This window comes from Macrobrachium nipponense, chromosome 10 (assembly GCF_015104395.2).
Source record: "Macrobrachium nipponense isolate FS-2020 chromosome 10, ASM1510439v2, whole genome shotgun sequence".
Taxonomy (NCBI): Eukaryota; Metazoa; Arthropoda; class Malacostraca; order Decapoda; family Palaemonidae; genus Macrobrachium; species Macrobrachium nipponense.
Genome location: NC_087204.1, coordinates 79,305,454 through 79,319,140, shown reverse-complemented (window position 1 = coordinate 79,319,140; position 13,687 = coordinate 79,305,454). Strand labels below are relative to the sequence as shown.

The window sequence follows — 13,687 nt, the reverse complement described above, 5'->3', positions numbered from 1 at the left end:
AGATATTTCATAAGTGTGATTCGGAAGCTTAAAACACTCGCCATTCTCTAAGTCTCAGCATGAACGTACCAAAAGGATTTAATTTAAAAGTTACTGTACTTATTTACCTCCGCCAACAATGTAGGAGGGCGATTAAGTACTTGCCCCTCTGTGTCTGTCTGTTCTTTGCAAGTTATATCTTTCTGTTATCTAAAAGGATTATCTAAAGAGAAAGCTAGTGATGGATTTCAAAAAAGCTTCTTGGGGATTTGGGAATGGAACAACCCAGGGTCCATTCAACCTTGGGATGTATCCGGATTCAAATGCGGATCGGGATTCTTTTGGCGTTGGCGGGGTTACGCACTGAATGAGTAGTACTTGTTATACTACGGACTTTTAAAAATTTATTTGTTGCACGTCAGCTTTTTTCTTTCATCAGTTAACATGCTTTACAAATTACAAAAAACATACATATAAAATAATCAGAATTATCATAATAACTCCGATGAAATTAAAAGCCTAAATTGATAAAATCATCAATTGCAACAGTGGTTGCTTCATTTCCATAACAGATTTCAATAACAATCCGCAATACTTGAAGAAGACAAAAGGTCTCTTTTGTATCAAGTGTCTAAAACCTACTCCATATGTTATACAAAGCTGCATATTAGGACTGTCTTTAACTAATACTCTTAATCACATAATTATCAATTTGTCTAGGACCGAACAATGGTTATCTGCCCTCGCACACTGATAAAACAGTCTGATGTAATTGATGGTAGGCTCAGTCTTTAGAAAGACTCAGTACCTGTCATTTAATAAATGCACATGTTCCATAACCCCAGATGTGCTCATTATGAATCTAAAGTAAGAAGGACAGAAAATCCGTTAAATTAAACTATTAAGTTGATAAAAAAATCTTTAGTTTATTATAATAATAAAATAATTACCATTAATCTTTAGGAAATACTGATAAATAAGCAGCACATCTGAACATGTTTTCAGAGTGAATGCGATTTCATTTTGTAGAATATTCGTGTTTTGACGGTCCCTAGCCAATCAACTCCTCTAAAACTAAACCAGTCAGATTCATTTCATAATGTGAATGTAGGTGCAAAATTCTAACAGGCAAATAGCTTGTGCACACTCAATTACGTGGTGGTGTCATTACTACTGTGGCAAACATTTTATGCAATAAGTGCAAAGTGTATAAAGAAGAAATGTCAAAGGCGAAAAATAATGCGGATCGTTGCTTCGACTAAAATTAATCTTCTAAGACTATACAATAAAATACCGCCTGAAGTGAAGATCATACAAGAAAAAAGCACATTTAAAAAAAAAAGAACGAAAGACCCTCATATTCTGCAGGAGCTATACGGTACCGACGAGAAAACACTAAAAGATAATTATAAAATATAGGAAGCACCTTATTTTGAAAACGTACAAGGGCCCGCCAGAGAGGGAACCGTCTCTGTGGAGGGCTGTACATAAAACCAAAGTAAACTAAGTAAACCAAAGTATCAGAATTTTGCGTTCGCAATATTATCACGATTTACGTCAATTAGACTCTCAGGATGATTCCTGCTTCCGCGTTATATAAGAGATGAAACATAGTGGTCTATATTCTTTTTTAAAGAGTTTTTTTTCTTTTGGAGCTTTCTCTTTTTTATCCTATTCTTAAGATTGAAGCAGGTGTGAATGAAGGTTGTTGGCTGTGGACAGCTGTTCGGAACACACGTTTAAAAAGCAACAGGTATAACAACTTCCATGCTTGTTGCAATCGATACCCAATATAATTAATTCACTGTACAACATAATCTATTTACAAATATTTATTCCTTGTTAATATCAATGTCAGCCTAACTTGCTAGAACTGAGAATAATACATCTTAGAATTTATTCACTTCTTTTTTGTTCTTGATGCGCGGGTGAAGGGGTACTGTCAAAATATCAAGAGGGCCATTCAGAATTTTACCAATAATTACCTGGTCTCGTATTTTAGGCAAGGTAAATTTTTAGCATTCTGATCAATAAATATCTTCGTCTCATTTTCTTTCATTAACTTTTTCTAGCATTGGCAGTAATGCTTTTTTATATTGCGCAATAAACAATACACCAAATCTGTCAAATACTTCTAATTCGATGATAATATGAATGAAGAGAATGTCTTCAAAGGGTCAGGATTTCTGCCCTAAATCAGTTTTGAAGTAAGCTAAATATCAATCCTTGCAAACAACTTCTATGTCTAACACATTTATTATTAATATCTATAAATCTTGAACAAGCGATGTTAACAACCAAAATTTAACTTTTATTATAGTGATTTAACCCCAAACTCCTACAAACATGGTTAGTGGGAAGAAGACTGCTGATAATTATCAAAGACGATAACAGGAAAGGTGTTAGTCGATTTGATAATATGACATTTTGTTATGGTAGACTGGTGGATGTGAAGAAGGATGGCCACCCATCCCACATCCTCTAAGCGCAAGAGTGCACGCAAGACTTTAAGTTAATGGCGTAGTATTCGTCAAGGTGTCGGCTAGCTGGCAATAAGTACAGTAATCCAGTGGTTGAGGTGGTTATATAATACATGTCTTACGGGAAAAATTCGCAAGAAGCAGGTAAGAGAAGAGTAGAGGAATTATGGTAATAACACGTTCTTGAATTTCTGAAGAGGTTCATTAAAAGGGTATTGACCGAAAATGCGAAAAATGACAGCCAGCTTGGTAGAAGAAAAAAGAGCGTGCACAATAAGGAGGTCAAGTATTCTTTAGAAAACTGTTAGGTGAAAAGTTGGCAATTCGTTAGAAAAGTCTATATGTGGTGTAGATGAAAGCAGAGTGCTATAAGGCCGATGGTGTAGTGTTGAGCGCTGAGGATGTTTACTGCAGTGATCAGATTTTTTGTGGCTCAAAGTAACGCTTTTGCAAGAGGCTCAAGAACTGAGAGTGATTAGTTCTGATTAGTTCAGCATCTAATAAGTCTGATGCAAAAAAATCTTGACTACATTATCATTGAAATTTTATAAGAATGAAATGAGAGAGGAGAGAGAAACAAAAATGCAGGTGTATAGCCTATTTGTGGGATAAGAAACAGTTAGAAAATAGATCTGAAAGCTGTGGTCTTAAGATCATACAATACTGACTCGTGATGGCAAAGAGAGTTACAGAGTCCAGTGAAAGAGTCTTTCTTCGTGACCCTCCCACAAAAAGGGAGAAGCAATTCCAGTAAAATTATGAAATCACAAAACAAAGGGTCCATTGAAATTAAAACTGGAGTCTTTGTTGAGCTAAGACTTATGAAATTTGAATGCAGACTGGATAAAGAAAGTTATAAGAAACTGAATTCAAGTATTTCCGGGGTGTTTGTTCAACCAGTGGCTTCATCTGATCAGTGTTTTCATTTTCATCAACGCTGTGCAAAGCAAAGGATTTCCGTGAAACTCCGCTGCTAATTTTTTTTCCCGAGCTTTCACTTCCACAAATCTCGATTCACCTTCAGCCTGTCTAATAGTTCTCCTCCAGTTGGGCCGGGTTCGTCCAACTCCTCTGGAGCCTACAACAGGCCCAGTAAACGCGATCACATACCATCCTCCCAGCGGTTGTGTGAAGAACATTTCAAGCATTTGGAACATCTGCAATTTCCTTTGTGGTATCCTTTTTAAATATCCTGCCGCCTCACTCCTAATATTCTTCTAAGCTTCATGTTAAATCGACAATATCATTTAGGTATGGTTTCATTGCCATACCGTGATTTATATCTTACAGTAATCTCAATCGCACTAGTGTATGTATATAGTATGTGATATCAGTCTATTTGATTTACAAATCCAATTCAGTCCCTTATAATCTTAATCTTTCGCTAAAGTCCAACTCAGAGAACCTGAATCCTGAATTATCGAAATTATCCAAGGCCAAATTCCAGTGAAGGATATGAAAAAATTAGTAATATAAAACATTAGCAACATACGCTCCGCACCGTTAGGAGTTGCAATAAACATTGTTCTCGGCAGCCTCCTAACATCCGACTGCAAGAAGTGTAGCGGTCAGGTGAGTCAAGATGACTTCCGGTCATTATACTTATGTTTTATGAGCGGAGAGAGAGAGAGAGAGAGAGAGAGAGAGAGAGAGAGAGAGAGAGCCGGCTCGAAGAATAAAACGCGAGCTGTTATCGCCTGACCACTATTCACACGCCAGCCGTCTCGCCGTCTACAATGGTAAGCTTCCTCTGAAAAAAAAGTCCCCAATTTGATTTAATGCCGTTTACCGTCATTTTATATGACTTTTTGTGAGCTTGTGTTTTTATATACACTTTTTTTGGAGGTACCTAGTTCCTCGTTGGACGAGTGGTTTTCGTGCTCGGCTGCCAATCCGGTGGTCCGAAGTTCTATTCCTGGCTCTGCCAACGCGGAATCTGAGGAGTTTATTTCTGGTGATAGAAATTCATTTCTCGATATAGTGTGGTTCGGATCCCACAATAAGCTGTAGGTCCCGCCACTAGGTGACCAACTGGTTCTTAGCCACATAAAAACATCTAATTCTTCGGGCCAGCCCTAGCTAGGAGAGCTGTTAATCAGCTCAGTGGTCTGGTAAATTAAGGTATACTTAACTTTTGAAGGTACTTTTGCTTTTTTTTTTATTCATGAGTATTTTGCTTGCTACTCTACATTTTCGTATTACAACATGACCATTCTCTGAAGGCTTACTTACTCGAGCAAGGGAAATGGGCCCTTGGCTTGTTCAGTTAAATTACGCCTAATAATTAATTGGTTTAGATCAGTGGTTCCAAGTTGCTTCCGCTGGCTGCCTACCCACTAAACTCCTTTGGTTTTAGACATATCCTCAGATTATGGCCCCTGCATTCTGCCACATGGTCCCCAGTTTGAGAACCACTGGTTTAGATTAAGCTAGCTTTACAAACACAAACGTTTGACTTAAGTAAATGTAATGAAGCGGTAAAGGAGTAAGGGTCTGGTGTGGATCTCCGGACTCCATCGACTTAGAAATGTAAGTAGCCTAATTCGAATGAAGAGTTCCGGTAAAGGCACCAAGGAAGTGAGGTTTAGCTTATTCAACTTTGTGATGTCAGCGTTGCCTCAGTGATGCAAAGTAAACCATGAAATAGTTAAAAGGAGGCTTGTGTTTAAAACTTTAAATAACTAATTTTTTAAGAGCCACAACAATCACTGCCCCATACACCATAAAACTACTAAAACGAGGATTAACTCCCTGTGCAGAAAAATGTTCACGGTTGCTATTGGACAGAGTTATGATATCCATTAGAGATAACTTCCACTACATCAGCTCAAAGCCCTGCAGAAGCCCATAAGCAAAGATATAGGTTTTAGGGATTAAGAAGCCTTGTGTTAATATATCTCTCATTACTCGGCTCATAGGGCGCAAAAACTGCGTCTATGGATGTTGAATGTAGCCTTCTACTATTTTTACTTTTTTTTTACCCAGCATCAGCCACTTAATGGAAGCCTAGAATTCTAAGTGGTGAATAATCTAGCAATTAAATTCTTAAGACGTAACAGTACTGGACTACACATTTCAGAGTGGCCTTCGCTGTTTCTTCATGGCGATCGTGGTGTTGAGTCTGAAGTGGAATTCGTTGGGTTTACCGACGCCTTCTATAGCTTGCGAAGGCGACTGCAGAAGCGAAACACCCCAGAGCACCAGCTTAGGCGGAACTCACAGCTTCAGCAGGGGCTCAGACGGGACGATCAGGGGCGTCTGCTCTTTCAATGTGTCTGACACCGTCGTTAAGGTAAAACTTTTCTTCGCGTGATATTTTACAGAACGGATTGTCCTTAGTTGTCATCATCTTTATAATGTCTTATCTTTAACCGTCATTTGATCCATTAGTGGGAACTCTCTTCGTTTGCCTGGTAAAGGTTACCATGTTCTCAAATCACTCGTGTTCTATACCCTGGCTGGTTTTGCAAAAAGCGCATCGAATATCATGCTGAATTTATAATTTATGTTGCGGATATTAAATGTTTAATTCATGGAAATTTATCCTTACGTTTTTGGTGACCTTCTTTGACCATTATTAAGAGAATTTCACAGCAGTATGACATAATTCATATGAATCCACAAGGTAAGATCGCCATGGTAAGTTTTCATTTTACCTGTTGTCCTGAAATGACGGCCTAAAGGTTTACTCTTATGTAGATACATTTCTGAATGTTATCATATTGTCGTTACATTTTAATGGTAAACATTTCTGACCATCCAGATTACGTGCTCCTCAAGTGCACTTTCGTCACTCAGTAATCTGCTCTGATTCATCAGTGACTTCATCTTAGCCTCATCTGTTCATCTCCAAATTATCTTAACAAAGTTAGGTTGCTTGGTCAGAATTAAGTCAGCCATGTCCTCCCATGGCTCTAGAACAGACCGTAATACTCTTGCTTTAGTGAGAATTCCAGTTCTTCCAACATTTGCGCCGTCACGTCCCATTCATTTGCCTTCTCTCAGATATTAACAGTAATTTTGGAATCATGCTTTGACAAGATTACATAACTTTGGGCCAGCTCAGGACCGCAGACAAAGTTCTTTTGTTTCTTCCATTCTTCTCAGGGAGTTCAAGTGGTTCACATAGTTAAATTCTCTATTGAACCTTATTTGTCTTTTCTTGGAATAATGCTCTCATGTTTGGAGTGTTTTTCCGTTTAATTTCTCTACAGAACTGATCATGTCCCCATGGTCTGGATTATCTTCTTTCTCCAAAGACAACTCAACTTAAGATGATCACTGGAAATATCAGCCAGAGCGAGACTTATATCAACAGATGTTCTTTACTTTGTCACTATGATCTGGAGTATCCGCCCGTTTTCTTTCTACACAGATAGTTAATCTAAATCGTTTAGGGGAATATTGCAACCAACAAAAACCATGCATAGATCTTTACTTTGACGTCGGACGCATTTAAATTTTCTCATTTCTTCACAGATAACTTATTCGGAAGATCGCTTTGGGAACATCATAGCCAACGCAAAACCCGGTACCGACAGTGAAGAAGATCCTCTGGCTCAGCTCGAGCAATGCAGATCTGCTGTAGAAGGGGCAGGCAATGACCTGAGAAAGCGACTGGTGGAGGTAAGTTTTTGTAATATCCTTTGGCTAGTCACCAGGGGCTAAAAGTTTGAGATAATTACTATGAGATTCAGGGCCTCTGTAACACGGTTTTTTGGCTTTGCTCCTTGTCAAAGCATCGGATGTAGCTGAAAGTTGACATATGTATATTTTACAACCACACACAAATTTTTTCAGCATTATCAATAACCTAAACCCGATAGTTTTAATTTTTATAGAGTAAAAATTATCTAGCCGACGCCATGGCCAATGATTACGAGCCAAGAGTCGAAAAACATTTATTACGTAAGCAAAGTAAACACCTTTTGCCGAAATGTTGCGCCGCCCATCCACTAAACAGAAACCCATTCACCTTGTTCCATCGGCTCTGAAACCCAAAGACTTTATGAATGGCGGAACGATACATAGATGTGGGTGGGGTATCTGTGCTAGCATAGCAATATTACTGTAGCAGTAGTGCCGCAACAGTATAGCAGTAATATACATGAATTAAACGTTTAGGCCAACTGCTGGGGTCCTTGAGGATCATTTAGCACTTCTTACAACTACTCGAGAAATGAGTTTTTATAGCCAGAAGTTAAATTTTCTAATCCAACAATGCCCATGATAGCCTTCAGTGTTATCCTGAATTATAACGAGGCCAAAGTGGGTGGATCCTCATGAAGTTATCATTCTGACGATAATTATTGGTGAAGGTTTAAAGCCAAAATACGGTACCGGCTATTTTTATCAGTAAATAGGTAGATAACCAATAAATAAAATTTGCATGACATTGGATATAGCAGTTATCAAATCAAGCTTGTCTACTATGTATTTGAAAATTACCATCTATTCCCTTAGGAGACTTATTTTGGGAGTTAGTGTTTTTGTATTTATTAACATATTTTGTTGGTTTGTTCATTATGACAATTATCAGTGGAGAGGTTCAGAGTTCATAAAGGTGTGCTGCTTTGCTTGTATTTAAATTTGTTTGTCATTGTTGCCAGAGGTATAGCCTTTGTTACGTATAGCCAATCATCCATCGAGAAAGAGGGAATAAATGCTGTCATAAGTTACGTAAGGAGTGCGTTCGAAACCTTTTCTCTGAGTATGTTGGCCCGTCTTCAAAAAAAGTCACTTTTACATTGTAAGTACCAAATTTATTCAACCTAAGTAATGCAGAATACAGTCAAAATTTATGTGTAGATATAATGTGTATTCTGAATAAGCGTTATATTTATGGAATGCATAGATAAAAAGTTATTGCGAAAAAACCGTGTTACAGAGGCCCTGAATCTCATAGTAGGTGGAAAATGATGTCAGCTGTATTTTTTCACACACAGGCACCTCTCTTCTATGGAAGATTCCGAATTTATGCTTTCAAGTTCTCTGTGAACGTCTGGTCCTGTTTGAATAATATTCGGCACGTTTTTATTTTGCGGCAAAAAATGGATTGTGTCAATAAATTTATTGATTTAAGAATGATGTAGACTAGATAATTCTGCTTTTATATCAGCGGGGAGCCTCTCTTTTACATCTCAACGGTCACATTTTCAAAAAGACCCACCATTACCATGCTGTTCCTTTACAGCTCTCAATTAATCCTGCCATGCTCCTCGCTGCAGCAGAGTAAAAGAGCTGGTTTTTCTACACCTTAATTATCCATCCGGTCACCTCCGCTTTCTTTTGGCTTATCTTATGATTACCGAAGACCTCTGCCTACGTTATCTTTGAACATTGCTAAGATCAGGCCTTTTTAGTACTGTACTGCATAAGAAATCGTCTATATCATTTCTTAGTAGAGAGAGGGAGAATATACTACTCAAAATCCATATTTGGACTTGGTAAAATTGGATTCATTTCTAGGCCATTGTCATGTAGGGATAATGGCCAACCACTTTGAAATATCAAACTGATTTGAAATTGCAACAAACCTTAACAGTATAGTGTGCATGAGACAGAAGAGCACAATGAGGCCTTAAAGTCAGTTATAAAAGAATATAAAGAAATATTCACTGTATAATCATTCTCCTGAATATAATTACTTGGCTCAAGTATGGGAGTATTGACTGTTATGCATGAATTGTAAATATGCTATTAACATAAAATCTTATTTTATCGCTAGTTATTGCTAACACTAAATGGGTCTGCATCATCAATATCCACATAAATGTTATCGCCAAACTGTTACATTAAACAATTTATCACCTTACCCTTTTCTTATTCCATTGTTATTTTTCAGATAAGAAGAAAATCTGGGTAGCTGACATTTAGTGTAATTTCCAACGCGATTTCCTCTCAGATGAGAAAACCAAGTCTGGCTCTTTGATTTTATCTACATTTATTCCTTAGTTTGCTTACATGTGCTCCTTACACTACGCATACACATGCAGATTGTTTGAATGTATATTGTTGGAATAATTTAAGTGTTTTAATATTCCTCTTATTTTCTGATTCTGAGCGTTGTTATAAAATATATATATATTTATCCGTTCAAAGAAGTTTTCTTCCGCCTTCCCATGGATCATAAGTATTCAAAACCCACATTCTGAATTACACCGTGGTCTGGAGTAAGTCACTATCATCAAGTTTCCATCATATCTTATTGCGCCACAATTGCTATCCATCATCCAAGAATTCTTTCCTCTTTTAAGATTAAAGATTAAGCAATAATTTTATAGCACACTATTGAATATTTCCATTAAACTCTAATTCGATCTTACTTTTTTTTTTAATTCTTTCCGAGTCATTTAGGTGTTTAGGGGAAATGAACACATAATCCAGGTTATCCTCTAACATAATGATTAAAGTTAACATTAACACAGCATTTCTAACATCGGGTTGACCTGTCGATAGCCTAATATGCATAGTGCATTTTTTCAAATCAAACAAAGTAAAGTTGCCTTAGCGTAATAACACTAAAATAAATCGGACTCTTCCAACTTTTCATGAATAATTGCTAAATGTCATCTGTATATCTATTATCCTATTCTCTGTGGCAATTCTAATTAGAATCCTTCAAGTAAAGTCAAAATCTGATCCAGAAAGCCAACAACTGAAAAGTTATGCGAATCCACATTACGTAGCTCTTACTGGTTTTCATTCTTGGTTTCTTAAAAATTGCTAGTAAGGTATTTTAGACAAATTGAGGATAGGAAACTCTTGGCTCTGACGAACAAACGGGGACCACTAGATTAACCTGATGGCAGCTAAAAAAAAAAAAAAAAAAAAAAAAATGGGACTCCTAAAATGTTGGGAAGTTATTCTCGCCTGTAGAGCTGGTCTTTGACGTGAAGGCAATTCAACCAAATTAGTCTGTTCGCTGGGAAAAGTCCCATTTGCACCTTTCCGCACTTGGGACGATGTCCCATTCTTACATTCGCCAGTTTAATCTAACCACCAGCAATCTAAGACCGAGTTTAATTTTCAAATTCCAAAATGGTAAAATTGGCAAATTTCCAGAATGTGAGGGAAAGGTCGTTATGACTACTCGGGTTTACATATTACAAGAGATAATTTATTCCGGAAAATAATGGTTTAGATGCAGGTATGTGGTGGGAAAGACATGAGGCAGTCATGATAGCTAAGACATGAAGCTAGAGGCAAGAAAGATTCTTAGAAGTAAATGTAGTAATATCTACTAAATTCTACATGGATTGAGTAAATCCTTAATATCTTTAGATAAGTTTTTCTCCAGAACTGTCCTTTGTAAGATATTTGCTGTTTGCTCCCATTTAGTTATAACTCTAAATCTCCGTAATTCGACAACTCCCACGTTACTGTAGATACCGTATAGCTTTAACAAATTAAGAATGGTTATAATTCCAACATACCAAGAGTGGTTATAATTCCAACATATTAAAAATGGTTATAACTCCAATACACTAAGAAAGGCCATAATTCCAACATACTAAGAATAGTTATAACCCAACTACTCAGAATAGTTATAAATCCATATAGTTAAATTATAAAGAGAACCTTACTGTATCAAACCTTTAAATAAGAGGTCATCATAATACGCTGAGTGAAACTGGTACCTTAATCAAGGTTAATTTTATACGACTTTCAAATTTCATGCTTTGACAACCAACACTCGGCTGCCGTAGATTTTAACAAGCCACTGATCATCTACTGGGAAAATATATAAAGACAAAAACCTGCCTCTCTTGAAAGGAATTTATCTACGAAACCATGGCGCGAGTCCTTGCAGTGGGAGGAAATTCGAGTAAGTCACCAAACCGCCTTATTATGAGGTTACTGGCATCGATAGAAACCGCATGTGTATGAGGGTTACCCTGGAAGGTGTGAGAAAGTTCAAAGTGAACAAACAAACTTCTCATAATACTAGTTGAATTAACAGACCGGACTACCCCGAGTTTTTGCATTACAAAAATTGCATTATGATACGTAAGTAGGTTAACTTCACGAAGCTAATATAACGGCCTATTTACTACGTTTATCAAGACATTCAATACCAGAGCGATGGAAACTAAAAGGAAAACATTTGTAAAACCACACTCAGGCAGAAATTAATAAAACAACTTCTAATGCTTAGATTAACAAATAACCTACGGTTGCAAGTATTTAAGTAACACCAACGATTCAGAGCAGGCTGAAAAAATCATAATTCATTTTGAATGTTATAACTTATCGTTTAAACTTTTCCCATTCGGTTAAAAACACATAATTACAGTTAACCGTACACTATATACGATTACATCAGGCTAATGGAGAAGCAAAATATAAAAAAATATAAACAATAACATCTAGGAATGACGATAATGGTAGTCAATAACGAATATCAAGCTTACCAACCGGATGATTGCCACACACTGAACATAATTATAAAGTACAAAAAATTGCATCTCCTACATTTCAAATCAACAGCAATTTCACGCTAAAAGGAGCAATTGTTTTTACCAGGCTCCGATACCATGAAGGTATGATAATGATAATATCCTAGAAAAACCACTGCCCTTTCGACTTACCATTATCCACAGTTCTCTGTTTCTGTATGAAAGAACGATATAGTGTAAAATGGAGACTTGTGGGGCCGAGGTCATCTTCTTTACGTTAAATACACATTTTTTTTTTTTACACATCAAGATAAATACTAAAAACACTGATTTAGAACAGGAGTTTAAGCGTCTCTGCGTACCTTAAAACTGGGCCGCGGATACTTAAACTGAACAGTTAAGCTCATTCAATGGCGCTTACCAGTAACCTGAAGGACCAATTCCAGACCAACTTGGCTAATGCTGGACAACAAAACGTTCGTTTCTTTGTTCGATGACGTGACAATTATTAAATTATTAGATCATAATAGAGACCAAACCTACATTACGCTATCTTACAGTTTAGTTTTAGGAGAAGAAAGTCACATGGTTGTAACCGCAGAAATTTAACGGAAAGAGTATATAATAACCTACATTGTTATCTACAAGAAAGAGAAGACTTCGGGAACTGGAACGCAAATGTAAACTTCTTTCACCCTCTTCTTCTTCCTGGAGAAGAGAAAGTATTGGGGGCTTTTTAAACAACAAGTTGTTTTGGAAAAAATGTTCTTATGCAGTCATGGCGAAGTATTCTCGGTACTGCCGTTCAGCAAGAACAAACTGAACAGTGTGGCTCTGAAGGCAAAGTGATCGCTGACACAGCCATACCTAAACTCCAAAATCGCCGATGAATTACTGGCGCAGAATCAATCCATAACATTTGCCGCTTTATTTACCTACTCAGGGCCCTTTCACACTATGCGATTCTTGTCGCACCAAGATATGATTGCAGTGCCGGATCTAAATGTGTCACAAAATTGCACAAATCGTACATTTGTCCGACTGCCGCACAAAGTGATCCAATTTTTGACAAGCGCTTAGTCTGCTCTCAGCCTGTAGTGGTGACTAGATGGACAGGAGAAAATTATTGTCTTTATTTATTACATTTGAGAATAAAGAAGAGAAAACCTAGAATTCACTGGGCACACCCTTTGAATACACAAAGGCACTTGTACGGTGCATTTGCCACAATTTTCGAGGAGCTGAAGAGAGATAATGATAAATTTTGCTAAAAGAAATACGACATTCAGAGATGATATTTCGCCAGCACAACAACTGGCAGTTACCATCAAGTAAGAGGAAATAATATGGAAATTTCCTTGTAAATTTGCTTTTCCATATAGAAATTAAAAAGGAGAAATGAAAACAACTAGTGTTAGCTGAAACATCTCTATTTATCAAAATTATAAACTGATATATCTATATCAAAAGCTAAAATCTTTTACTTTGATATAAAAAATCCACATCTCTCTCGGTTTCATTAATTAATGTAAATAAAACGTAAGTGTTAACTATAAAAACTTCTCAAAAAATCATATATATCGAAATCAAAAGCTTTTAGTCCTCTTTTATATCAATAATCTGCCGATAGCCTTCTAATAATTTCAGTATCAACGTATATGTAACCTTAATGAAAAAAAAAACAGCAAATCATTTAGTAAATAATTTCTCAGTAGTTTATATTTAAGCTATCCATACCTGTAGTTATCTCTTATTTACGAATAACACTATTGTTATTATTATTATCATTGTATGGTGTTTTTTCGTTGCATGGAACCAGTGGTTATTCAG

General features: G+C 36.7%; 2 protein-coding genes across 2 annotated transcripts in view; one reads left to right on the top strand and one right to left on the bottom strand.

The window, feature by feature from the left end:
- LOC135223720 (protein unc-50 homolog) overlaps positions 1–12,073 on the bottom strand; it is a 107,453-nt gene extending 95,380 nt beyond the window's left edge. The window contains exon 1 of the mRNA XM_064262467.1: positions 12,050–12,073. The gene's annotated coding sequence lies outside the window, so the exon portion shown is untranslated. The remainder of the gene's footprint in view (positions 1–12,049) is intronic.
- On the top strand, positions 4,169–9,544 carry LOC135224177 (uncharacterized). The gene is made up of 4 exons (XM_064263048.1): positions 4,169–4,198; positions 5,539–5,751; positions 6,939–7,085; positions 9,304–9,544. The coding sequence occupies exons 1-4, from the start codon at positions 4,196–4,198 to the stop codon at positions 9,322–9,324; spliced, it is 384 nt and encodes a 127-aa protein (XP_064119118.1). The 5' UTR covers positions 4,169–4,195; the 3' UTR covers positions 9,325–9,544.
- Positions 12,074–13,687: the final 1,614 nt, after the last annotated feature.

Coding starts and splice junctions, on each gene's coding strand:
- LOC135224177 (XM_064263048.1), top strand. Junction 5,752..6,938: donor TGTCTGACACCGTCGTTAAG/GTAAAACTTTTC, acceptor ATTTCTTCACAG/ATAACTTATTCGGAAGATCG. Junction 7,086..9,303: donor TGAGAAAGCGACTGGTGGAG/GTAAGTTTTTGT, acceptor GTTATTTTTCAG/ATAAGAAGAAAATCTGGGTA.